General features: G+C 36.1%; 1 protein-coding gene and 1 pseudogene across 12 annotated transcripts; both read left to right on the forward strand.

The window, feature by feature from the left end:
• Window positions 1-145: 145 nt before the first annotated feature.
• l(1)G0196 (inositol hexakisphosphate and diphosphoinositol-pentakisphosphate kinase) lies at window positions 146-27,668 on the forward strand. Of its 12 annotated transcripts, XM_089699399.1 has the most exons (29): window positions 844-1,037; window positions 6,958-7,140; window positions 7,424-7,564; window positions 7,656-7,746; window positions 8,071-8,225; window positions 8,393-8,480; window positions 8,643-8,889; window positions 9,160-9,441; window positions 9,729-9,917; window positions 10,334-10,479; window positions 11,556-11,690; window positions 11,943-12,174; window positions 12,429-12,637; window positions 13,299-13,525; window positions 14,040-14,176; window positions 14,939-15,053; window positions 15,679-15,806; window positions 16,041-16,155; window positions 16,505-16,585; window positions 16,709-16,794; window positions 17,335-17,446; window positions 18,072-18,156; window positions 19,743-19,913; window positions 20,358-20,489; window positions 20,960-21,089; window positions 21,854-21,966; window positions 25,929-26,032; window positions 26,755-27,196; window positions 27,497-27,668. In XM_089699399.1, exons 1-29 carry the CDS (start codon window positions 927-929, stop codon window positions 27,538-27,540), a joined length of 4,431 nt encoding a protein of 1,476 aa, XP_089555525.1. In that variant the 5' UTR covers window positions 844-926; the 3' UTR covers window positions 27,541-27,668. The 12 variants fall into 12 exon arrangements, 11 of the variants coding, with proteins under 11 accessions (XP_089555519.1, XP_089555527.1, XP_089555518.1 ...); XM_089699393.1 differs by lacking the exon at window positions 844-1,037 and adding an exon at window positions 146-385 and having other exon boundaries at window positions 26,755-27,668; XM_089699392.1 differs by having other exon boundaries at window positions 843-1,037; window positions 21,857-21,966; window positions 26,755-27,668.
• Window positions 2,570-5,589, forward strand: LOC149486084 (coatomer subunit beta' pseudogene; annotated as a pseudogene).
• Window positions 27,669-27,983: the final 315 nt, after the last annotated feature.

The following is a 27,983-nucleotide window of genomic DNA, read 5'->3' on the forward strand; positions in this document are numbered from 1 at the left end:
TGGCGGGACGTATGTCAAGATGGACCGTAAATAAGACGCTTAAGTTTCCAGCTTTCTTTCTGAATACGGCCTTACGTAGTAACTAATACTTAATCTGTGGTCTTCACCTGTCCAATCTTTACTTTTGACTTTGACTGTAAACGTCAATGTCATTTAAAACTTCCATCACAGGAATTTGTTTGATTTTTACGAATTTAAATTTTCAAATTTCAATCCGAAAAAGCTGGCTTATGTTCAAACATTCCACTATTTAAGATATATTTAATAACATATGTAGGTAATGTCATATACTGAATTAGAACATGGCTATCAAGGGTTGCGACAAGCTGCTCAACCACAGTTTTATGTTGGCGATGACGGAAATCTTGTGCCTATAAGATCACCTGTAAGTTGAGTATATCGAAACAATGCATGTTGTTTTTTATTACCTTTCTTTTTGTATGAATACTTTCATTTTATTATTCTTCGACATTTATGAGTTTTTTAGAAAACAGTAATAGAAACTCAATTTCTTTCAAAAATATTTGTTTTAATGTTATTAGAATAACATTAAGTTTTATCTACGACTATTATGTCACTGTTTACTATGTACATATTCTTGGTCACATATTTAATGTTTAATTCATACCATTTGTTCTTCACACATATTAAAATCTAAACTGATAAGGAAGCCACACAAGTAAGGCTATAAAATACATAGGAACAGTAAGGCTATAAAGTTTTATCATAAATTATAATATGTAGTGGGGAGAATTAATACAAACAAACAAATGGATCTTATGACAATGACAAGTGAGGTAATGTGTTAATTTGTCACAGTCTTGTTGGTTATCATGTATAGTAGAGCAGTGGACAACCAATCACATTGGAGTAAACTTATCATTTTCTTTATAAATAATTTGATAACATTGATATGATTGTGTGTTATGGAGTGGCAGTGGCTTAAGGATTGGTGGCGTTTGAAACGCTGGAGGAGTAAGAAAATAAAAGAACTGAGTGATGATGAGTTTTGTTATTGTGATGAATGTTTAGCTGATGTGAGCAATACTTGTTTGTATATTTTTGGAGTAATTAAGTGGATTCATTTATTAAAATCCATCCATAAAACTTTTAAATATTGGTCCTTGTTTAATGTTATAAGTTTTATGTATACTTCTAGAAATTAAGAATATAATGGTATTATTGCAACATGTATTACATAAGATAAGGAATTGAAAAAAGGGTTTCAATGTAATGGACTAATAATAGACTTTGTTTTCCACTTCTTTTAAGGTGTGGAGTATCTTATCTCATACAAATTACTCATTACTGTATCAGGACATTTTTTTTTTACACTAGATAGGGAAGCGGTTGACCACAATCTCGCCTGATGGAAAGCTAAGATGCGGTCTAAGATGGTACGCGCTTCCCTAGTAGGTACCGGTTCACTCTTCGCTTCAAGACCCCCATATTTTTTATTTTTTTGAAGCTTAACATAATGAGGTGCTTGATACCTCGATCAAACATTTTGGGAGCTTGGTTTATTAAAATTTACTATAAAATGATGGATTTGATCCCACTTAAAATTGATTTCGGCTGATATTTTGAAAACAAAGGTTATTCCTATAATTGTTTTAAGAAATACAGAACTAATATATATGATTCTATCGGGACATGGTAGACACCATGATATGATTTTTATCAATAAAAATTATTCCATTAAACATGATAAATTTATTTCTATAGAAATTTATAGCTTATAAAAAAATAGTTGGTATATTTTGTAGTAGCAGATGGCAGACAAATATTTAATGAAATTTATTTAATATAAAATAACAAAAATTTACTAAATAAATAAACATAATTGACCAAATATACGGTTGATTCGCCTTCAATGGGGCCATGGCTGTAGTTATTTGGATACAATGACTATTGTGTATGACCCTGATTATGTCATAATAAAGTTTTTTGCTTTAGAGTAATCTTGAACTACATAAATTGAATCTTATTCGGATTTGGTTTTTACAAAATGTGTGTCACAAAATAATTCTGAAAATAAACATAAAAAACAAATTAAACTAAAGTTACAATTACATCTCTATCTCTTCTATATATGTACTTATATCATCTCTATATGTATAAAATTCTCTCTTTTCACAATGTTAGTTACCTGAAAACTCGCGATTACGTTACGATTACTCTGAAACGGCTGGACAGATTCTCATGAAATTTTGTATGCCTATTGGGTAGATCTGAGAATCGGCCAACATCTATTTTTTATACCCGTTATTTGACAAGAGTACGGTAGAATAACGTTTGCTGGGCAACTAGTATTACCTATATAAAACTATGGAGATCGCGTCGCGTCGCCGTGGTTAGGAACGAACGTGAAAATTAGTTTAAATTTTGAAATATTGTTATTTTCTTTTCATATATTGAGATTTCCTTTACATTGAAAGATGTTAAAAGATTGAAACTAAGAATTTATATAAAAAAAAACCTACATATCTAACTGTTTTTTGTCTGATGTAACAAACGCCACATCTTACTTGCAACCATGGTTTCTATCGTCGAACCTTCAGAAGCAAGAGTCTATATTTATTAAAATAAAACATACATTTTCTGAAATAAAATACTTTTATGAAATATGGTAACGGTAATTGGGATAATATATGGTATATAATATGGACCCCACTCTTTATTGTATGAGTTAACATTGTGCAAGCTATAACATAAATATCCTTTACATATTAAAGTTTGAATCATGCGTATTACGACCGTCGAATCGATCGATTGAGCACTAGGACCGCGTTAGTCTGGATCTAACTCTCTCGGTATCCTGCAGAAAAATAAGAAAAACAGTGATTACAAACTTTAGGCTTCTTCATTTGTCAACTTATATTCAAATTCGATATTCTACAATGCCACTACAACTTGATATCAAGAAAACCCTGTCGGCAAATTCGGATCGCGTTAAATGTGTGGATCAACACCCTACGGAGCCCTGGCTTCTTTGCTCACTATATAGCGGAGTAGTTAATATATGGAACTACGAGACGATAAAACAAATAAAAACATTCACAGTTTGTGATTTGCCAGTGAGAACAGCGAAGTTTGTTGCAAGAAAGAATTGGGTGATTACAGGCTCAGATGATATGAAATTATCAGTTTACAATTATAATGTTTTAGAAAAAGTATATCATTTTAAAGCGCACTCGGATTACATCAGATGTATTGCTATACATCCAGCAGAGCCCTACGTCTTAAGTTGTGGAGACGATACGCTGATCAAGTTGTGGAACTGGGATTCTAAATGGACATGCCAACAAATTTTTAAAGGTCATTCTCATTATGTTATGCAGATAGTTTTTAATCCAAAAGATGCTAATACGTTCGCAAGTGCAAGTCTTGACATGTCGGTGAAAGTCTGGCAGCTTCAATATTCCACTGCAAACTTCACTCTAAAAGGTCACGAAAAAGGTGTCAATTGTGTTGATTATCACCAAAGTGGAGACAAACCCTACTTGGTTACTGGTTCAGATGATCGCCGTGTGAAAATATGGGATTATCAAAACAAAGTTTGTATTCAAACATTAGAAGGTCACGAACAAAACATATCAGCAGTAGTATTTCACACTGAACTTCCTATTCTCCTAACAGGCTCGGAGGATGGCACAGTTAAAATATGGCAAGTTGGTGTTTTTAAACTTGAACAAACTCTTAACTACAGTTTCGAGCGAGTTTGGAGCATATCATCAATTAACAAATCTAATAATATCGTTATTGGGTTTGATGAAGGTTTTATCATGGTTCAACTAGGAAAAGAAAAACCAGCCATATCAATGGATGTCAATGGACATAAAGTTGTACGTGCTAAACATTATGAGATTCAGCAAGTAAATTTAAAGCCATTACCAAGAGGTACTGACCTGGATGATGGCCAAATAGTACCCATCGTTTCCATGAAAGACATGGGTACATGTGAAGTCTATCCACACTCAATTGCTTATAGTCCAAACAATCGGTTCGTCGCTGTGTGTGGTGACGGGGAGTTCATCATATATACAGCTGCAGCATTAAGAACCAAAGCTTTTGGTATAGCACAGGAATTTGTATGGTCCTTTGATAGCTCCGGATATGCTGCTTTGGAAAACTCAACGACATTAAGAATTTTTAAGAGTTTTAAGGAAGTCAAATGTTTCTTGCCAAAATATGGTGCTGAAAATATTTTCGGAGGCTTCATGCTTGGTGTTAAATCGATTAATGACGCAACATTTTCGTTTTATGACTGGGAAAATTTGGATCTTATCCGCAGAATTGATATTCAACCACGTTATGTTTTTTGGTCTGAAAATGCTGAATTCGTATGTTTGGCTAAAAATGAAACATTTTATATGTTGCGTTTTGATGCAAATGCTGTAGCTTGCGCTAGAGAAAATGATGCCGAAATATCTGTAGATGGTATCAATAATGCTTTTAAGGTTATCAATGTAATTCAAGAAAACGTAAATTCAGGTTCTTGGGTTGGAGATTGTTTCATTTATACCAATATATACAATAACATTAATTATTATGTAGGCGGAGAAATTGTTAACATCTCAAATGTTGATCATCCTATATATGTACTCGGATATGCACCCAATGAATTTAGATTATATATGAACGATAAAGACCTTAATATTGTGTCCTATTATCTTGCCAAACACGAACTCGCGTTTTACACAGCTGTTATGAGGCAAGATCTGGAGACTGCTGAACATCTCTATTACTATGTTCCTTTCAAGGATCGTTTAAGATTAGCTCAATTTTTGGAAAAACAAGGCCACAAAGAGCTGGCTATGAATATTTCTACCGACCCTGTGCACCGCTTTGAAATTGCTGTTTCTATTGGTGATCTTATTAGTGCAAAGTACCTCGCCGAAGAAGCTACCTTAGCAGAGGGTGCACCATCTAAAGTTTCTGAAGCAAGATGGTCTCGACTAGGTACACTTGCGTCAAAAGCTGGTGAAATAGAATTGACGAAACTCGCCTACATAAATGCGCGCGATTATAGCTCATTATTGATTTTCGCAGTCAGTTCAGGTGACAAAATTTTGTTAGAAGAAGTTGCAAAGAAATCGTCAGAAGATGGGCAGGATAATATTGCATTCATGGCTTATTTTACCCTTAATAAGTTAAACGAATGTCTTCAACTACTAATTGATCAAAATAAATTACCCGAAACTGCTTTCTTTGCTCGGTCGTACGTGCCATCAAAACTGGAAGAGGTATCTAAACTTTGGAAGAAAAATACTCCCAAACAAAAGTATACACGATCTTTTGCAAGTTTCGAAAGATTTGAAAATTTGTTTTCCGATCAAAGAAAGTCAGAAAATTTAAAAAAGTTACGAAACTTATTCCGTGGCCGACATAATACAGACTTTAAAACTTTATTAGAAAGTATGATAAAGAATTATGATGAAGTACAACCCTCCGATGGCAAAGGAGAACTAGAGAGAGCAGGGATATATGCACCCTATCACGAGGACTAATTTTTAAAAATGAAATCAAATCTTTTATGATTTACAACGGATTTGATAAAGACGTGTTTCTATAAGGAATTTTTTTTTAACAAAATAATAAAATATATTTTTTTGAACTTAACTAACTATATTGATAACGTTTATGAAATCAATTATAATCTGGTTATATATATGTGGTTTGTGTATGGAATAAAAAAAATAAAGCTTTATTGCACATTTAGTCTTGATTACCTCTCCTTTATCATACAAAACCCATATTGATTTTGCATCAAGGTCGTTTAATGCATATCTACACCTAAAGATATGTGCATACTGCATCCACTTCTCTATGCTGCGCAATGCGATTGTGATGTATTGATTTCTGTTCATCTCTTATAAAATTAGACAACCTTGCAATATGCTGCTTGCGAATTTTTTTTAAATATAATTTTAAAAATCTTTTTATAGTCTGTTTATGCACTGAATTCTTTCAAATATTTTTATGATATATGTACATTAATATCATATAAATCAACAGCATTTATGGACATTAATCATAAAAAATATATTAGAATTTAAAGAACATAAAATTTTAAACTTTACTCAGATCATATAATGTAAATCGTATGCTTGAACTTGGCTTGACCCGCTGCTGTACGTGTGTCTCGATTACATTACATACTCATTACTGTATTACCTGGTTACTTTTTCTTTTTGCACGCCTCATAAGCGAAGCGTTGAGGTGGGTACTACTGTCACTTCGCGCAAAACATCTGATTTTTCAAACTTAAAATGTCTTTATGTATCATACATTGCACTTGTAAGATAATACATACACACACATATTAAGAAAAAACACTATTTTTAACGTTCATGATATTTTTGATGTCATTTTTGTTATTTAAACTAGTTAAAAAACAGTTTAAAAAAGTTCTGTCTTGGACGTCCGTGTGTCTGTATGTGCGGATCCTTTTTCTTGTTAACACGATAGCGACCGAAATACTTTACTAATCGAGTCTTTTTTTTTCTCTTACGCTTGAGTATGCTCAGGAATAGAACCCTTTCATTTTTCAGGGTCTGATTCGATGTGGTTTAATTGTTATTAAATAAACAAAAATAATAATTAATAAATATTTATTAAAAAAAAATTATGAGGCGTGCACTTTTGGATTTTCCAAATTATTTTAACTTTGCTGCCCCGGCAGACGTTGTTCTGCCCGATTTTCTCTACAACTGCAGCAATTGTATTTTTTTCTCTCGTTAAGGACCTTAACTTTTTATAGCGTTTTTGTTAAAGCACAGCCTTGACAAAAACTTAAAAAAGCCAAATTTTCGAGTTTGATCTTTAGCAACACATTTTTCATTTTTATTTATAGATTATACAATATATACTTACAGTTCAGAAATTTTGCCTAAATAAGAACCTCAGGTAGTCAATGTAAGTGAAATATTTGTTATTTCTGTTGTATTGTTACAGGGCGAGTTGGATCTGTGCGAATCATTAGACCCCAACGGAGATGGCGGTGGTAAGAAAGTGGTGGTTGGCGTCTGCGCCATGGCCAAGAAGTCGCAATCGAAACCAATGAAGGAGATCCTCACACGCCTCGATGAATTCGAGTATATTAAAATGCTCGTTTTTCCTGAGGAGGTTATACTCAAGGTTCTGTGAATATCTAACAATATGTGGAACAAAATATACTAAAATTGCTTCTTTTAGGGCAGCTCTAGTTTTTCTTAGATTATAGTTTAAAGGACATAATAGTATTTTGTTTCACTGCTTTTTACTTATTTCGCACTAACAATAATCATCTTTCATTTTGAATTTCTGTGAATGTTATATGTAAGTACTACATATTAACTTATACAGGTTTTATATTAACCATTATAGAAATGTTTAATAAAAAGTAATCTCGTAAAGTCGGCTAAAACTTCTTACTTTACAGAAACCTGTCGAAGAGTGGCCTATATGTGACTGTCTGATCTCCTTTCATTCAAAAGGATTTCCGCTTGATAAAGCAATACAGTACGAAAAACTTCGTAAACCATACGTTATAAACAATCTTCATATGCAATATGATATACAAGTGAGTTTTGAAAGCATTTCAATTCAAATAATTTTATTCACAATAATAAATATAAAAAACAAAACATAAATGTATATTACCTATTTCTCAGGATCGTAGAAGAGTATACGCCATTTTAGAAAATGAAGGAATAGAAATTCCTCGGTATGCTGTTCTTGATAGAGATTCACCAGATCCAAAACGTTAGTAAAAGATATTTCATTACCTATACTTAAAAAGTTCCAAAGCCCTACCCTTTATCCTTTCAATTATCCCTCCATATTTCCTATCCAAAATACCATTTCGGTTTTTTACAGAGACTTGGACGGTGTGTAAGGTAACGTCTTCACATTTTCTTTAAAATAATATTTCGAGCTTTCTTCTATTCTAGAAGATAAAAGAAAAGAGTAATGTATGGTATTAATGCTCATGATGAATTGTAAACATTTTTTGATTGGATCTGATTTACGTAGTATTCAGTTAATTTTTCGTTAAAAAATAATTGTGGTATGTTTATCTTTCGGTAGACCACGAGTTAGTGGAATCGGAGGATCATGTGGAAGTAAACGGTGTTGTATTCAACAAGCCGTTCGTGGAAAAGCCGGTGTCGGCTGAGGACCACAATATTTACATTTACTACCCGACTTCCGCGGGCGGAGGTAGCCAGCGCTTGTTTAGAAAGGTATTTTGTTAAATCGTTTAAAAAAATAACGCTTCTAAAGAAAACTTTAGTGGCAGATAAAGAACTGTGGAATATATTTTTATGAAGCTTTTTACTATTTGTTAAGAATATCGTGTGCTCTTTTTTTTGAGTATCTTAAGGGGGGTGATGCCAATGATGTTTTTCAGATCGGTAGTCGTAGCAGCATATATTCGCCAGAATCGCGAGTCCGTAAAACTGGATCATTTATTTATGAAGATTTTATGCCTACTGATGGTAAGTCATCTATGAAAGAAAAAGTGCAATGAAAATAAATTTACAAATTCTGCATGATTGACTCAATCAGAGTTTATTTCTTGGTTCCCTAAAGCTTCGTTTATTTATGTGACATGTGTAAACTGTAATTTATTACAATTGATTTTTCATGTTTATTTTCAGATTTTTTGATATTCGTTAGTAATTCAAAATTTGGTATTTTAGGAACAGACGTAAAAGTGTATACAGTAGGGCCAGACTACGCCCACGCAGAAGCGCGTAAGAGCCCAGCTCTCGACGGTAAAGTTGAAAGGGACTCAGAGGGCAAAGAGATTCGCTATCCAGTCATATTGTCCAACCAGGAAAAACTTATATCGAGGAAAGTCTGTCTGGCCTTCAAACAAACCGTTTGTGGTTTCGATTTACTAAGGTAAACAAGGGATTCTTATTTGTGCAATATAATTTTTTTGCCAGCTTTAATTTTTTTTATAAATATTCCCGTGTCTCAAATGTAAAACAATTTTCATGTCAAAGAAAGGTGTTTAATCCATTGTGTATTTTAGTCTGTTTATAAAATATCGTGCGTGCCAAGGTTACAGCGCAACATTGTAAAGCTAATGTACACGCAAAATGTTCATAAAGAGACAAGTAACCGACTGAAGGAAGAATAAAATGGGAATTGATATAATTTTCCTTTCAGAGCTAACGGAAAGTCTTTTGTGTGTGACGTGAACGGATTTTCTTTTGTGAAAAATTCAAATAAATATTACGATGACTGCGCTAAAATTCTTGGTAATATGATCTTACGGGAATTGGCGCCAACGTTGCACATACCGTGGTCAGTCCCGTTCCAATTAGATGATCCGCCCATAGTGCCCACTACGTTTGGGAAAATGATGGAATTGCGATGTGTTGTCGCCGTGATCAGACATGGAGATAGAACACCTAAGCAGAAAATGAAAGTTGAAGTTCGGCATCCTAGGTGAGTTATTACTTATTTAAAATTCGTTTTAAATATTTAGAAAATAGAAATTAATCTGGGTTTTTGTATTTCCTGCATCACATCCTTAAAAAGGTATAACGTTGTAAAATGTCTGCCTAACACATGTTTTTTAGAATTTATTTCTGACCTTAACTAAGGCGCAAGTATGTAATACCATAAAGTGTTATGCAATCAGAATTTCAAATGTAATTTAAAGGAAAAAAATAGTACTTTGATAGTAGAAATATAAACTCAAAATAGTCTAAAAATATTGCAAATGGTTTTAGGTTTTTTGAGATATTTGAGAAATACGATGGTTTCAAGCGAGGACATGTAAAATTAAAAAAGCCCAAGCAACTGCAGGAAATTCTTGACATCGCTCGCGCGCTTTTAGCGGACATACATACAAGACACGCTGATCCACCAATCGAAGAAAAACAAGGAAAACTGGAACAACTGAAAAGCGTACTAGAGATGTGAGTGGTACTTCAATTTCGTTAATTATTTCGTCAAATCTATAAAATAGCGCAATATTTACAATTCTCTAGAAGTTTAATGAAAATTTATAAATTTTGTAATGATAAGTTATAATTCTCGTCACAACCAGAATTATTTTCATGACTTAGGTTTTTTGTTTTCTATAAAGATTTTTTTTTTAAACAAAATAATAATTTCAAAAAAAAGCTTGCAGATGTTGCGCGATGTGTCCCTTAGACACATAAAACTGAAAGAATAGAATAAATTCGATTGCTCTGGGTCATCACGGGTAGAGTTGGTCAGGCATCCGCCCCGGATTGGTGTGAAAGTGAAAGAAAAAAAATTAAATTAAAAAAATATTATGTGGCCAAAAGTTTCCAGCACTCCACAGATTAACAAAACGTATTGTACCCAGGTACGGGCACTTCTCGGGCATCAACCGCAAGGTGCAGATGAAGTACCAGCCGCGCGGGCGGCCGCGGGGCTCGTCGTCGGACGACGGTAACGCCCCCGCCACCCCCGCAGCCCCCGCCACACCCGCCACACCTGCATCCGCTGACGGTCCGCATGCACTGCTAGTGCTAAGAATGGACTGGGCGTAGACAATAGAGCATAGACCATGGAGTTTACATAGGACTTGGAGTTTTACACCATAGAGAAATTTGAAAATGTTTGCTTTTTTCAGGATTGTGCGATTCGTAATGTTGAAAGTTACGAAAAATCTTAAAATATGTTTAAAAGTAATTTAGCCAACTTTTTTGAGTTTCAGCCATCTGGAAAAAACAGTGGATCGCGATCATTTTTTTATTATATTTTTTGCTCAGTTTGCTCCATAAATGATAACTTACGCTCAGTCCATTCTCTATGTTTTTAGCTACGATATTTACACGTTGAGAGAATTAAAGGCACTTTGATGTTAATTGATGTGAATAATGTAACAGGATTGGTGTAAATATTCTAAATAGATATTTCATTCTGCATTAAGATAAACACTATTGTTGTCAAGCAAAAATTGTAGTCAGGCAAAATCAGACTTAGAACGATCTGATATCGGGATATATCATAGGTCTTTACGTTTGGCTAACTTGACTTCAAAGAAGTTTTACCATTCCTCATAAACAAATTTGTTTATTGTAGGTTAATAGAGCTCATTGGCTGTTTACAATTGAAACTAATAAATGCATGTCTTTTCTTAGACCTTCTATGTACAGCATAGATAACGCAGGATTGCATGTTTGGCTGCTTAATTCCTAGGTGATTTTAGTTTTAGGTAATCATGTGTGATTTTCAAAAGAAAAAAATAAGTTATATGGCTTGTTGCCTTTTTACCTATTAAGGATTAAGAAGCCTATTTAGAAGCCAATAATCACATCATTCTATCGTAAAGCACAGCAGGGCAATTTTTTGCATATCTAAACTATTATGTCTATGCCTATTAATAACGACAATTTTGCTAATTTCACTTTGACAAATACAATTTCTTTGCACGAGCGAGCTTATCTACCAGGTTTTTAATGATGTTTTTAATGACATGCACTAGGCTTCAAAATCGATTATCATACCAATATTTTTCTTATAAAGGAGTTGTATATTATTTTATGGTTTGTTAGCGTATTTAATTGATATATATTGTATAGTAGGGTGTGCCGGTGAACCTTCATTGGTGCTGATATTGAAGTGGGGCGGAGAACTGACACCTGCGGGGAGAATACAGGCTGAAGAGCTGGGCAGGATGTTCCGGTGTATGTACCCTGGCGGCCAGGGTCGGCATGGTGAGTCGATGTGTCTTTGTATTGAAAAATTCTCAGTGGATCTTCTTTTAAGGAGGTTATTCAATGTGGCTATTTTTGCTTGTAAGCATTTCATAAAGGTAACTAATTATTTTTTATTCTTGAAATTTAAATCTATTGTATGACAGAGATTGTTTTCACAATATTCGTTTAGAAATATTTTAAATATATTTTTCCTGTAAGTTTATAATTACTTTTTTATTATATTTATTTATATTGTATTGTTATATCCAGGCGAAGCGGGTACTCAAGGTTTGGGGCTGCTCCGCCTACACTCAACATTCCGTCACGATCTCAAAATATACGCATCAGATGAAGGTCGAGTTCAGATGACAGCTGCTGCTTTTGCCAAGGGTCTGCTAGCGCTGGAGGGAGAACTTACCCCCATTTTGGTACAAATGGTCAAATCCGCCAACACGAATGGGTTATTGGATAACGACTGTGATTCTTCTAAAGTACAAAATATGTAAGGACATTTATGTTTAAATTAATAAATAATGTTTTTTGGTAAATAATAATATTATGGTACCAATGTATTGTCTCTATTGGCTTTTCCCCGTGTTTTGCATGAAATTTTAATTATGTCTATTTCTTTACTATGCTCAATTGATGCGTTTGTAAGGAAACGGTTTAAACCGCAATAAGTAATGTCCATTTGTGCCGGAAGTGGCAAACCTTGTTAGCAAGGACTTTAGAGTCCTATGCATAATGACTTTGCAGGGCCAAAGCGCGTTTACACGAAGCGATGCAAGCGGACCGCGAGTTCACGGCGGAGGACCGCGCGCGCATCAACCCGTGCGCGTCGCTCAGCATCAACGCGGCGATGGACTTCGTGAAGAACCCCGTGCGGTGCTGTGCGCACGTGCACGCGCTCATACAGCAGCTCGTGCGCATCGTGCTCACCAAGCGGGACGACCCCAAGACCAAGGGTGCGTACACACAGAACCCCGTGCGGTGCTGCGCGCACGTGCACGCGCTCATACAGCAGCTCGTGCGCATCGTGCTCACCAAGCGGGACGACCCCAAGACCAAGGGTGCGTACACACAGAACCCCGTGCGGTGCTGCGCGCACGTGCACGCGCTCATACAGCAGCTCGTGCGCATCGTGCTCACCAAGCGGGACGACCCCAAGACCAAGGGTATATTTGTTTATGTATTTGAACATAACTGTTCATTGTACTGACAGTAATTAAACCAAAACATACATTGAATGTAATAACAAAAGGTACATAAAAAAAAACAAAACGGAAATTCATACTATGTGTGGCTACATGCATTCAAGTACATAGGACTACGATTACTACTATTTGCACTGCTAGCAAACATCAATTGTGGCAATGGAGGCCAGCAGACGATTTAGCAAACGAAGGGCCGAGTGTGTTGGGGCGCTGCTGGCCTCCTGCGTCCGCACACAGACCTCGGCGAACAGCGGCCGGCTGCGCAGCACTACTAAGCTAAACGCTAACAAGCATAGCTCTTTAAGAATATCATGACTTAATTGATTTAATTATTATTTTATATAAAAAAAATTAAATAACAGAAAATACCCTATTACTTTTATACAAACTTTCACATCATATTATTTTGCAGATACGGTACTCTACCACGGAGAAACATGGGAGTTAATGGGACGGCGCTGGGGCAAAATAGAGAAAGATTTCTGTACAAAAAATAAATCTTTTGACATATCCAAGATCCCTGATATATACGATTGTATCAAGTACGACCTGCAACACAACCAGCACACGTTACAATTCGATCTTGCTGAGGAGTTGTATATGTACGCCAAGTACTTGGCTGATATCGTTATACCACAGGTTAGTTGATAGTACTTATCACTTTTTGTATTTTTTTGCAATTGACGTACAATTAACTAGACGCAATCACGCTAAAAAGTTGTCCGAAGCTAAACTCTGCTTCCGCGTCTTATAGGCAAAGTTTTGTAAGACAATAATAGACTTTGAACATTTCTGCCACGAAATACAATTTCGGTGTCAATTTCAATGGGTGTTTTTATACAATTTCGGTCGGAAATTTTTAACGATCTTTTCAAAGGTGATTGCGAATATAGTACGCTATAGTATGTCAATGATCTTTGATAAATGTATAATGTTCTACGTAATTTTAAAGTGAAACTTTTATTACATCGTCTCAAACTTTTTGGTCTGTGTAGCGAATGTCGCGTGTATCTCGGCTGCCGAGTAGGTATACCTACTCGGCAGCCGACCGTCACGCGACATGCGCTAAACAAAGCAGTGTTCGGAACCGTTCGAAGAGTTTCACTTTTACCGTGGTTTCATAAAACCACACAACATTTTTTATTTCAATCAGGAATATGGGTTAACAATGCAAGAAAAGCTGACAATAAGCCAGGGTATATGCACACCTTTGTTGAAGAAAATTAGAGCCGATCTGCAGAGAAATATTGAAGAGTCCGGAGAAGAGAATGTTAACAGACTGAATCCTAGGTATATTTTATTTTTTCTTCCCAATAATAACCTATTAAATGTAATATTATATCATACAAAATAGTCACGTTTGTTTTGCTAAATGCTCGTGTCTTAATTTTCCATTTCAGTTATTAAATAAAACATTTTTACCTTTATTCAAACATATTTCATATATTATCACATCACAAACATAACAGTGGTCGTTCGAGCTGCAAAACCACTTTTAATTCACTCAAATTAACGGACTAAAGTTATTATTATTATTGAGTTCAAATTATAACATCGGTCCTTCGAGCTGGAACCACTTTTCATTCATTCAAATCTGCGAAACTTTAAGTATTGAAGCGTTCAAATCAATAAAGTACCAACATTTAGGGTGTTTTTACTATCATGTCGCTTCATTTAGTTTGAAATTTGAAGCGTTTAAAGCGATACTATTGGTTATATACACATCCTCGCAAATTATTGGTGGAAAGCACGCTAAAACACTAAAGGGTTCAAACCTATTAACTAATAAATTTAGTAGGTTAAGGGCTGATTTTTCAATCCATGGTTAATACTTATTCGTCGAATAACGTATTAAACTTCCATTTTAAAAATGTATTCTTTGCCCGTCTTGGACAGTTTACGGGTGACATTTTAATATTATTATGTAATACTTTATTGGGTGCATAAGTTCTAACCATGGATTTAAAAATCGGCCCTTAAAAATACTAATACTTCCAACCTTAAAGCACTAAACCATTAAAACCAATGAACTAATAAACTCATGACATAAAGGTACAGCCACGGCGTGTCGAGCCCGGGGCGGCACGTGCGCACGCGGCTGTACTTCACCAGCGAGTCGCACGTGCACTCGCTGCTCACCGTGCTGCGGTTCGGCGGCCTGCTCGATGTGAGTACTGTCAACTGAATATTCATCATCATCAACCCATTATGTTCCCACACCTGGAACACGGGCCTTCCGTAAAGCCCGTAATCCACCAAAAAATCAATTTATTTCCTCACGGCACGCTCCGGCGGTATAAGGCTTGGCTGTTAACCCCCGCCGATCAAGGCGATAGACGGCTACCGTTGGGTTTTAGTGGGTATGGCTTCGTGCGAGTCCCACATACCCCCTTGGACTGGACAGTAAAACTGGCGAGGGGGATGCGTAAAAAAGGCATTTCCCAAGGTTAAAAAAAGGCACGTTGGCCTTGTTACGTAGTACGTATTTTGCGGAGCTCCTGTTGCACAACCACGCGCACCCGACCTTCCGTGTTGCATTGAGTGCATGCGGTAATTATTCAACTTAGAGCACACGAAGGATGAAATAACTGGAGCTATTACATTTTTAGAAATTTGCAATTTTGTATCACTGCATTACACGTGTAGACCACGCGACTACTGTAGGATTAATTTCGAAATGAGGTGCGCCATTTTGATCTAACTACTGTAGTGAAGCGGCTACTGTCGGTCTTACTGATAATTAAATAATAATAAAAATTAAAACAAACCTTATTCTATTTATCTATTCACAGGTAGTGAAAGATGAGCAATGGCGCCGCGCTATGGAATACGTGTCTATGGTGTCAGAGCTGAACTACATGTCACAAATCGTTGTGATGCTGTACGAGGATCCCACTAAGGATCCCTGTTCAGAGGAGAGGTAACCAAACCTGAGTGTTATAATAATAAACTTACTGTATCGTATTAATAGGGTATAAATATTAAAAATACATACTAGTATTCATTTATTAGAATTAACTAGAAGTAAAAAATTATTAACCTCGCCAAAAATAACACAACATTTTTAACTATGCTGGATATACAGTCTATATTATTTATTATGGTTTTGGTTATTTTTACTCGTAGTCTTTATATTTATTTTTACTTGGTACAGATTCCACGTAGAGCTTCACTTCAGTCCCGGTGTGAACTGCTGCGTGCAAAAGAACCTGCCGCCTGGACCCGGCTTCCGACCACATTCTAGGAACCATTCTACTGCCAACAATGAGGTATTGAATCTTGGATTATTACTTGTACAAGTATTTTTCAGTAAATGTGAGGAAGTTCGGTTAATTCAAGTTATGTGTGAGAAAAAGGAAAAAATCAATGGTATCTTTGTGTTTTTGGTTATTTGTAATATTCACTTAAACAATTTCAAGTATTTAAGTATATATTTTATCATGTGCATATATAAATAAATAAATCTTTATTTTGCCAAAAACATTAACTTTACAAAAATATGTACGCTGACTCTTGAACTAGAGTAACTCTGTGTCCAAGTTTTTTCCAGGTTTTTTCAAGCCATAATTTGTGCGAGTTGCGATTTCCGAAACTAAATTGTCTTTTTATTATATCCAGGCATCTTCACCAGACGAGGTGAAATGTATCGAAGAAGAGACAGAAGACGATCAAATGGCGAGCCAGGAAACTTTACAACCTGTGAGTATAAAATATACCTTATGCATCTATTAATAAGACGCATGTTTGACCCATCATGTAGTATGAATTTGTCAAGTTATCTTATGAGCAAGAAAAAAAAAATTGTTTTATTTTGTGTTTCAGGACGTTATCGACGAATTGGATAGCACTTTTACGCCAACTAAATCATCAAAATCAAAACTTCGACCGTCGGATCCGATACCTATTTGGTAATATTTTTAATTTAGTATTATTTATTTATTTATTTAAAGATACAGATATACTTTCCTGAATGTTATCGTCGCACCATTACTAAAACAACATTCATACACAAAAATTCCAGAATGAGTGCGTCGTTATTCAGATCATAAAATTTTTAAATACCACTTTCACTAAGTGGTGGCGACCACTCGCTACAGGAGTGTCCGCGTCAAAACATATAAAAAAGAGGCTGAGGTCGTTGTGGCCCGACCTTAAAAGTTGTGTGAAATATAATGAAAATTAAGCTTGCTTACATTTTGCGTAAAAAAATCATATTCTCATATATTGCTACTAGCTTACCGCCCGCGGCTTCGCCCGCTTTGTCTAAAACCTAATAAATTATATACTAAAACCTTCCTCTTGAATCAATCTATTAAAAAAAACCGCATCTAAATCCGTTTTGTAGTTTTAAAGATTTAAGCATACAAAGGGACATAGGGAAATAGGGACAGAGAAAGCGACTTTGTTTTATACTATGTAGTGATGTATAATTGTGAAATATTATACAGTAATCTGCACTACACGGTGAGCGGGCACGAGGCGTCGACGCTCGCGGCGCGCCTCAACGAGGAGCTGCGTGCGCGGAGCCACACGCACACCGACACGCGCCCCATCGCACAGGTACGCACACACACACACACACACACACACAGACAGTGTTTGTGGATATCGATGTATGTAGCGACTCCTCCTCGCTATAAAACATATACCGGGTGTAATCGTTAAGTGTGCACAGGCGATTATTCCGGAAGTGTTTCGAGTTAATTTTTTAGATATTTCACGTTATATTTTTAAAAAGTAATTATTGTCATTTTACTACTTAGGTAGAGTACTTTCGATATCAGTTTAAAGTTTCTTGATATACAATAGTTACGGCCTTAACTTAACGATTACATCCTGTATACGACTTTCCGACATCATCCATCGGGGCCTTAACGGCCGGCCTGTCGAGTAAACTGGTCGAGGATCCTCCCTTTTTCGATAAAAGAATTCCACCTTCCTTTCTCCACAATGTATAATTTAGAATTTTTTTCTTACAGAAAACTTCTACCTTATTAAATAATAAACTAAATTCTTGTCAAAATCGGTCAACCCGTTCCAGAGATGAGCCGGAACAAACTGACAAAAATTGTAAAAAAATGCTATTTTGGTATATATGCCCATATGTTTTCCTAATTGTGTTATCTACTCAAGTATATTTTGCTTATAAAAAAAGAGCGAGAAAAAATTCTTAATAATTCTTCAGAGCGAAGAAAAAGTAACGAAAGACGGCGAGGAACCGCAACCACGCGCCCGCAGCTACGACCAACACAAGCAGGCGCACGACAATGGTAAGACTTGACCAAAGTGTTAAGGCCAGTACTAACGGGATTTATTAAAAAAAATAATGTTTAATAACATTGCTTCCCCTTTTTAGTGATTTATAGATTCCACTGAACATCTGTAGTAAGAAATTCCTATTTAATAATAAAGTACAAAGAAGTGATCTCTATTTTTATAATAATAGTTAATTTATAATATATACTTTGTCTTTTTCTTAAAGCGATAAATATATTAAAGAAAATTGATTATGTTACTACTGGCCTTAACGCAATAAAGGGTGGTGTGACTAAAATAATATTTGTATTTTAGCTAGAGAGACTAAACGACTCGGAACAGTCGGAAAGTTTGGTGGTATTATGTGCTAAAATCAATCACGGTTCAAATGTACCTTATCTGTGATTTAAATACAGGACACATATAAATATTTTTGTGTTACTTCATAGTCATTTTGTGAATTTGTATCAGCCTATGTTGGAAACACTACTAAAGGCAACTAGACGAATTTCTTAATTTGGACCTCGAAAATCAGATCCTGAAACTCAAACTGGGATACAGATTATGTTAAATTGTCAGTATGTCTCCGTAAAGAAGGTATTTACTGTGACTTCAAATATTCTAATAAGAGGTGGCAACACTTAATATTTTCAATATTTGGGGTATCGGAAATAACTTATATCTTATAAGTAATTTACTCTAAGTGAATTATTTACACTAATCCCATTAAATTATATGTATATTAAAAGCGATATTATATAAAACTGTCTACTATCTAGTATTTCGGTGAAGGCATGCATGTCCTTGTAGATTGTGATGTTTTGTACTCATTTCATCATTATACCTTTATTAATTTGTATAAATGGACTTTAAGTATGTTGAAAAAAATGTTGTGACGTAAGATTTATGGAGGAGTGGATTTTCGCTTGTGTTTTGTTCCGTCAAGTTCTTAAAGTCCATATATTACTGTAGACCTAAGTAATTACATAATCATGGTCATTGTTTATGATTTGATTTGTGTATTTGGAGTGTGTAGAGACTTGGCTGCGGCGACTATCCGCTATCTACTCTAGCTAGCTCACTCTGGCCGGCGATATTGTGTGTTGCGTTGCATTCTCGCTCCTCGTAATTAACGCGTGTGCTTGTTTGACGATCGTTGACTGACCGCATGACAATAACATTTATTTTAAAATAAAAAAAAAAATAAATTAAAATAAATATTAAATGCCGCAAACCTGGGACCCCTCGCGATATTAGTCCACCGTTCACGTCCCCGTGAACGCGGGGGTAGTGACGCGAAGCGAAGCTCTCGTTTGCCCGTCAATCTGTCGTCACATAACACACGTCGGGCTACAGATCTCTCACGTACCGCTACGACCACCGGCACGCTTCCGAGCACCTATATATTTATTTCTATACGATCCGTGTAGTTTATTTATTTTATGTATGTATCGTCACCCTCGTATGTACGTATACACTAACGTATCGTCCGCCACCCCTAACCCCCCGATACACGCTCGTGGCGATACGTGCGGGGCGCGGGGCGGGCGCTGGCCCCGGGCGCTCCGCCCCGCGGCCGGCTGTAGCGTGCGCGGCGCAGGGCGGCGCCAGCGGCACAGCATCGCCGGCCAGATGAGCTACCTCAAGATGCTGGGGCTGGCGCGCGGCAAGCTGGCGGGCGCGGCCGGCCTCTTCAGCACGGCCGTCATCTCGGGCTCCAGCTCGGCGCCCAACCTGCGCGTCATGATCCCCTCCGCGGCCAACAACAACAGTGAGTCCCTGGCCACTACTACCAGATCTACCCGAGTGGGGAAAACGTGGCGTAATCGATAACATTGAGCGTCTTAAATTTGCCCTTTTTATAGTCGGGTTATTACTTTGATTTTAATTTGAATTTGTAGAGCTTTTAGCGGTAAAACTTCTGTTACTATTCAGGTTCTTATCGCCTCTTCTGCTTAATTTCACTAAGTATATGTGCCTCAGTCACAATTATGTTTATATCGGTTTTTCACGTTAGTAATTTAAAAAAAAGTTCGAAATGCTATTAAACAGACATCAGAATTAGTTATTAAAATTTCCATACCATAATGCATTACGACTCCCCTACATACCGACTAAAGCGGTTTATTAAAAATCGTAACCTCTTTGCGTCGCACTATAAAAAAGAAAAAAAAAATTGTAACGTTATAAATTGAAATGGTAACATGTAACGCAGCGGCGCTGGAGGGGTTCGGCGGCGTGCCGGCCATCCGTCCGCTGGAGACGCTGCACAACGCGCTGTCGCTGCGCCAGCTCGACGCCTTCCTCGAGCGGCTCACGTGCGCGCCCGCGCCGCCGCCCGCTAACAGTGAGCACTCATATTAATACTAGCTTTCTAATATTAGCTCGCGGTCTCGCTCGCTTTGTCTAAAACCTTATTAATTACATATATGCTAAAACCTTCCTCGGGAATCACTCTTACTATTAAAAAAACAGCATCAAAATGCGTTGCGTAGTTTTAAAGATTTAGGCATACTTTATTTTACTATGGAGTGATATATACATTTATTTTGACATTCCCAAAAAAAAGTAATATCTTCTTATATATGTCGAAATTACAATCCACAACTTTTAAATAACACATGTCGACATACTTTTATAGAGAATTCTTACAAAAGTATTTATTATGAACTAACTTGATAAATTAAATTATTAAAGATCAATTGCGCTCATTTCAATTTGGATCTGTGTGTTGTCTATCAAGTTTTTGTTTTTAAATCCCAAAGTTATACACAAACCATATTACACATCAATTTGACTTGATACAAATGTCGCCAGGTGTAGGCTGGAGCGGGCCATCGTCCCTGATGTCGTCATCAGGTGAACTAACCTCAGGCCTCTCCTCCGCCGGGCCCTCCTCGCCTAACTCCAACTACGCGGGCTCCGAACAGAAGAACAACTCGGAGAGGTATTATATATATAATGTGCGATAGAAAAATGGAAATTAAATACGAATCGCTTTCTTTTGAAGTGTGATTGTTTTTTTAACCGACTTCAAAAAAAGACGAGGTTTCGTTAAGTTTGAGGCGAGTGCATCCTGTACTGCAGGTGTAAGAATGTGAACGAGAGTGAAGTAAAATATTTTTGATAATTTTTAATTCAAAGATTAATAATTGAAATTCAAGTGAGATTAGAATATATTGCTAACATTACCTTCGCTCCGTTCACATTAAGTAGATGAATGTCAACTCTTTTCCACTTAAATATGTTTTTCGATGACTGAAAGAGATGAAAAATTGCGGAAAACTTATTTAAGGTATTTTGGATCACTTCACAGCTGTTTTGATTGTGTCGTCGTTACATTCGCTAATTTCCAGCTTTTTAAACTCATATCATATATTTTTTTATAAATGTTGTATATATACATCTAGCTGTACACTAGAAACAACTAAGCAATTGTGGTCGACGACTGAATAATTTTATAATTAAGGTGCACTTTGCACATTGTGAACGTTCCATTATTCGTTATTGTGGTAACACCGCTTTAGCCAACAAAAATCGTGCTGTGATCTTGCAATTAATATAATTTTGAACGTTTATTAACATTTGTTAACGAATCTTGAATTAAACATTGGTAATGGTTGGATTTTGCACTATAACTAAAAGATCACAGCGCGTCGTCGGTCGACTACAATGTCTCCAGTATGGGAGATTTGCATTTTAACATTCCAGTAGCAATTGGAGTAAAAATGTGGCTCGCAAGCTCCCCCAGTGGGACGGCGAGGCGGCGACCTTGTGCGCGTTCGAGGGCCTGCGCCCCGCGCCCCTCGCCGACAGGCTCACAGGTATCACACGCACCGACACGCCTACACACAACGTACGCACACACGCATACGCACGCACACACACGCATACGCACGCAGGCACGCACACACGCATACGCACGCAGGCACGGACACACACGCATACGCACGCACACACGTACACACACACATACGCACGCACGCGCACACACACACACATACGCATGCATACACACGCATGCACACATACGCACAAACGCGCAACGTACGTGTACACACGGATAAACACGGCGGACGCACATATATGCACATACATATGAAAACGCACGCCATACGCATACCAAAGATGTTTAAAATAGACAAGATTCAAAAAGAGGCCATTAAAATATTTCTATCTATGATTACGCACTTTAACCCTTAATAAGGCAAAGGGATATAGTTTCCCACCAAGACTATTTTGAAAAACATGTTTATTTTACATGAAAGATAGCCCATAGAATGAACGCAACCGAAATATACTATTCTTTAGAAGATTTTAAATTTCATAACTTGCAACACTTTTCAAAAAATGACTACCTTATATTGAAATGGCAATGTCAAAGTTCAGTGACGTGAAAAAGTGCTAAAATAACGGTCATTTTTTGGTTACTTCCGAGAAAAAATCTTTTATTGTTCAACGAAAAATCTTGTAAGTAGATTATGTTTCCATCTTTTATGAAATGACAACTTTAGCTATGTTTTTATATTGATTTTATGCGTATAACATTGATAACAGCGTTAAAATCTGCGAAATACTAAGTGGGAAAATTATTCCCTTGGCCCGATTGAGTTTATAATTTATTTCTTATTATATATATGAAAGTTTGAACTCACAAATATGTCAATACAAAATACAAATAATAATAGAATGCTGAAATTTGAATGAAAGTAAGCTTCTTAGGGGATGTAGATGTGATATTTACATGGAATAATTTATTTGTAACAACTTTGGAGTTCCAGATGCGATACGTTTACTCAATGTCGGCGTCCATCTTCCAGATGAAGGAAATACTTACAAAAGATGCCGATTTTGTAGCACAAAAAAAAGAGGAGAGAAGAACAAAAATAGTATGTTCCACGTGCCAAGTTGCACTATGTGCAAAGAAATGTTTTATTCCACGAGGCTTCACCCCAAGAATAATTATATTTTTAACACACTTTTAGCTTACTTGTAATTAGCTATATGTATTAATTATTAGAATAAAAATACGATTGCAATACCGCTTTTTATTTATCATGCATGATAATATTCATAGGTAAATAAAATAAAAGTTCGTAACGCATAAAAAAAAATTAAAAAATAAATGAAGTGACAAAAGCGAAACCAGGTGAAATACTAGTATATGAATAACAACAAAACTAGGCATAATTCCCTTTGCCTAAATAGGCGAAGGGAATTATTTTCCCACTTCGAGACACAGTGCACATACATAATCGGGCAAAGGGATATTATTTCCCACCCAAAAAAAGGGGGTAAAAAACCATCCTCCCTTTTTCAAAATACTTTTTTTAAATTCTGCAGTATCTATTTACACTATTTCCACTGTAACTTACTTTCTAGCTGTAACATAGGCGCGCGCCTTATTAAGGGTTAAATGTTGCTCACATGCAAAATGACTTACATAAACAAGCAACACATAAAAAAGAGTCATTATAAATTATAATTATTAATCAAAAGTTGCATGTAAAAATGGCATTGCAATACTTTTACAAGGATAATTTCCTTTTGAAATACACAAAAATATTATACGCAGCACAACATCGTCGCATCCACTCGGCGTTGTCTGTTATCAGATAAAATTTGCTCTTGCATGATTAATAGATGGCACTTGCATTGAAATAAATAAGATTTAAAGCATGCAAAATCCATATAATCATGATAATAATTATTATAAGACTAGCGGTCCGCCCCGGCTTCGCCCGTGGTACATATTTACGTTTTCTCTACATAAAAACCATCCTCGTACTTCAAGGAATATAATAGAAAAGAATTATCGAAATCGGTTCAGCCGTTCACACGTGATGCCATGACAACGCGAAACGGGTGCAGACCCGCCGCTTTTTATAGCTCCCGCCGCGAAGCGCGTCGAACGCGGCAACTGATACACAAAAATAATCCTTATGGCTGCATGATTCTGTATTCACGCGCGATGACTTATAGCGTATTTCATGTATAACTTTGGTGTTTCTACACCGATTTACATGATTCTTTTACTATAACCTGCCCAGGAGTATGAAGAATAATTGTGCCAAATTTGGTTAAAATCCGTCGTGTAGTTTTTGTTTCTATAACGAATATACAGACAGACAGACAGACAGACAGACAGACAAAAATTTTACTGATTGCATTTTTGGCATCAGTAGCGATCCCTTATCACCCCTTCATAGTTTTTTTTTAAATATATTTCATGTACAGAATTGGCCTCTCTAAAGATTTATTATAAGTATAGATTACCATATGCATGATAAAGGCTGCAATAAACCAGTATTTTCTAGAAGTTTTCGCTGCATGTGATTAAATATAATTTAATTTTAATTTATGTTTTTACTATTACAGTTGTTTAGACTCGCGTATTTTGCGTGTCTAAACCTAATTTCATGCCGGATATAGTCAGAATGAAGGCATTATACCCGGCTCGGCGAATGATGATTCCTATGACACTGATAGTTGTTCTGAAGAGACAAACTTGTAACGGCATCACCATTAAATTAGAAACGTATTGCAGGCGTCTAAAAATGGCATTTATTAATTTTTACGTAGCTTTATGCCATTACAATGATATTCCGTTGGAATTATAACAATTTTTAACATTTACGAGAAATTACCTATACCAATCTGACTTTATGTTTACGTCCTACAAAACGTACATCGTTGGCATTTATCGACTAGTGCGGAAAGTATCGATAAAGAAATTTCGACACTGGAAACGAGTTCACATTTTTTCCATGCTTTTGCTTTAGTTCATTCACTATTGAATGGAATAGAAGATCGCAGCATACAACAATTGCATACTCAAGAAAATTTACAAAATAATAACTATAGGACAAAGCGAAATTAAACAAAAGCTGTTTAACTATTATTTTTATTTAAATATATTTTAGTCTGAATCTGATGAAATCAGTGTTTGCGCCTTTAATTCAGAATCAGAACTACAAGTGCTGTCGCCTACGTTTATTTATAGCGGTTGATCTACAATGGTGTCGTATCGTACATCTCGATCCCAATCATCGTAGCAAAGTTTTTTAATCTTTTCTACGACTTGCCTCCAATTATCCGGAGTGACTTCACTGCAAGCTTTTTCCAATAATGTCAGCATTTTATTGGCTGTAAATGTTATTATTTTTATGTTTTGGAAAACTTTCATTTTATTTACCTATTTAATCTATGCTAAAAAACAATACTTTAAATTAATACAACAACAACATAAAAGACGTTAAAAATTTTAGTTATAAATTCAGTTTATAATATTTGTATAATATATGTTTACCGACGTGACTGAATGCAAACCACGCCTTTGCCCATTAAATAGTAAAGTATCGACACGACCCATCATACGAGCAATCACTAAGACGAACTGTCATAGGGATCATCATTCGCCGATTCGGGTATACATATTTATATTTTACCTTGTTTTAAATGTACATAATGATAAAAATATACTGTACGTTAAATTTCACTTCTATAAATACATTCCAATAACATAAGCTTAAAATCTGAACATTATTACAAAAGCAAGTCTCTTCCTCATAAATTCTTTTTTATTTTCTTGCACTTTTTTACATCATATTTTAAAAGCCACATTTCTTTAAATCTTAAATTTTCTCAAATGTCCCATTTTCCTGTATTTGCACATAAAGAATCGTATCTAAACCTACTTATAAAGTATCTTACCCCTTTTCCTTATAAGGACTAATTATTATTGACCCCTAAAAGTTCGAGAAAATAAGTTAAGTGCGTTTTAAAGGTTCTTCTATTAGCGGCGACGTGACGCCGGTGTCGGCGACCTCCGAGCTCGAGTTCAACAGCAACGAGGCCACCGCCGGCTCCATCACTGATCACGATATTATGGTACGTTTGAGTTAGGCGGGTTATACACTTACGACTTTTTTTTAAATAATATTGTGATAAGCACGTTCGAATTAGGCGGGTTCTACACTTGCGACTTATTTCAAATGATTATAACTGTGAACTTTAGAATTTTAATCGTATGTTGATGTTAGGTGCTAGATTGCTATGTGCTCAGTAAATAATGTTAAATGTAAATATTATAGTAACAGATAATCACAAAAAAAAAAATAAAAAAAATGTATGGTAGGTAGCAGATTCCGAAAAATTTTGGTAAAATGACGTTTGAGTGAAATATGACATAATTATTATGAATCAAAAGTTTTGAGTAATATAGCGCAGTGTAGAGCGCGCTTAATACGTAGTACTAGAAAATATGTTTTAATTAGTCGAGTGTTTTCAGACGTCTGAAATGTTAGGGTATTGGGTAAATAAATTTAATAAGTCTGTAAACTGTAAAATTATTTTTCTTTAATTTGTTCTGTATGAAAGTTGGTAGTTTCGTCATTCAGGAAAAAAAACCATACGAATTTAAACATAAAACAAATACATTATCTGTTAAAGAACTTATTAATTATTTTAGTTTTATCTCTATCTATTATCATGTAATAACTCAGGCCCCGGAATCACAGTAACAATAGAAAATCTATTGTGTCGAGGACCGATCGGGGCGATTCGGGGTTTAATGGGTTAAGACTTCTCTGAACGAAACTTTATAATTTCAGAGCGCTGAAGGTGAGGATGACGAAGAGACGCTATCAGTGGACGCTTGCAGTTCGCCCGTCAAGATCATACGCAACGACCTCAGCTCTGCGCCGAGCAATCCCCCCCTGCGGCCCAACACCACCCTCACAAGCACCTCCCTGGAACTGTACGGTCTCACCCCGCAACAAACAAAGGAAGCCTTCTACAAGGACATCCCGTCCAGCAGCAAAAACTTCAAAAAGGACGACACCAAGAAATGCAACAAGGACCGCATCCAGTGCCTCTCCAACCTCGACTCGCTGAACTTGAGCACGCTCAAGTGCAAACTGAACAACGATCCATCCAACCCTAGAAGATACAGCGACAGTAGCGCGCAGAAGAGCAACGCGGGTCAAACGGTCGCAGGCAGTAGATTCACCACCACCCTCGTGTCCGAGGACTGCCTCAGGGCCAGCGCTTCCGGTGAGAGCAAATCCAATAATAACATTGCCGACACCGTGTTACACGAACCCTCCACACTCAAACCCCTAGTGACTAAAGCTAAGAACACTAACGTCAAACCGGGCTTTAATATAACAGATAGCGATTGACCCGTGCGATTTTCGCAGATGACAATTTTAGATGATTATGTAACTTCGCGTATATTGAATTGTGTATGATTTATTTTCGCTTAATAATACTGACTATGTTGACACAATTATTTAATCATTTTTTTATATAGAGAAGAAACTGTAATTGTTAATAGAGCTGTGACATTTTCAGATTGTGAACATCTACCTGACTCAAAGGATCCATTAATAGATTAAGTGCAGGCTACGTAGTGTATTGTTATTAACTTATTACACCGTTTACTATGCATTTGTCACAAAGTGAATATTTGCAAGGATGTAGTTTTAATAAGCGATTTATAGAAATATACAATGCTTTTTAAAAATCTGTGTTTTATTTTTATTACCCCTACTTCTATACCAATATTAAAAATTAAATATTTATGTCCAAAACGATTGAATCGATTTTGAAGTTAGATATAGATTTAACCTTGGTGAGAGCCGCCGCTCCGTTGCAAAGGCTGTTGAAGAAATGTTAAATAAATATCTCAGCAAATGTTATTTGTTTGAACATTTACATGTTAAAATCATAAGAACAACAAAAACCGAGAACATCGTCAGAAACTGTTTTTATGCCCTTCGACTTCGTCATTAAGTTAAGAAACTTTTGAGACAATCTCTCTTCCATGTTCATCTCTTAT

The sequence above is a fragment of the Colias philodice genome, chromosome 9, assembly GCF_061535455.1.
Source record: "Colias philodice isolate Cphi_HAF_F1 chromosome 9, ilColPhil1 Martin Lab GWU primary, whole genome shotgun sequence".
Lineage (NCBI taxonomy): Eukaryota > Metazoa > Arthropoda > Insecta > Lepidoptera > Pieridae > Colias > Colias philodice.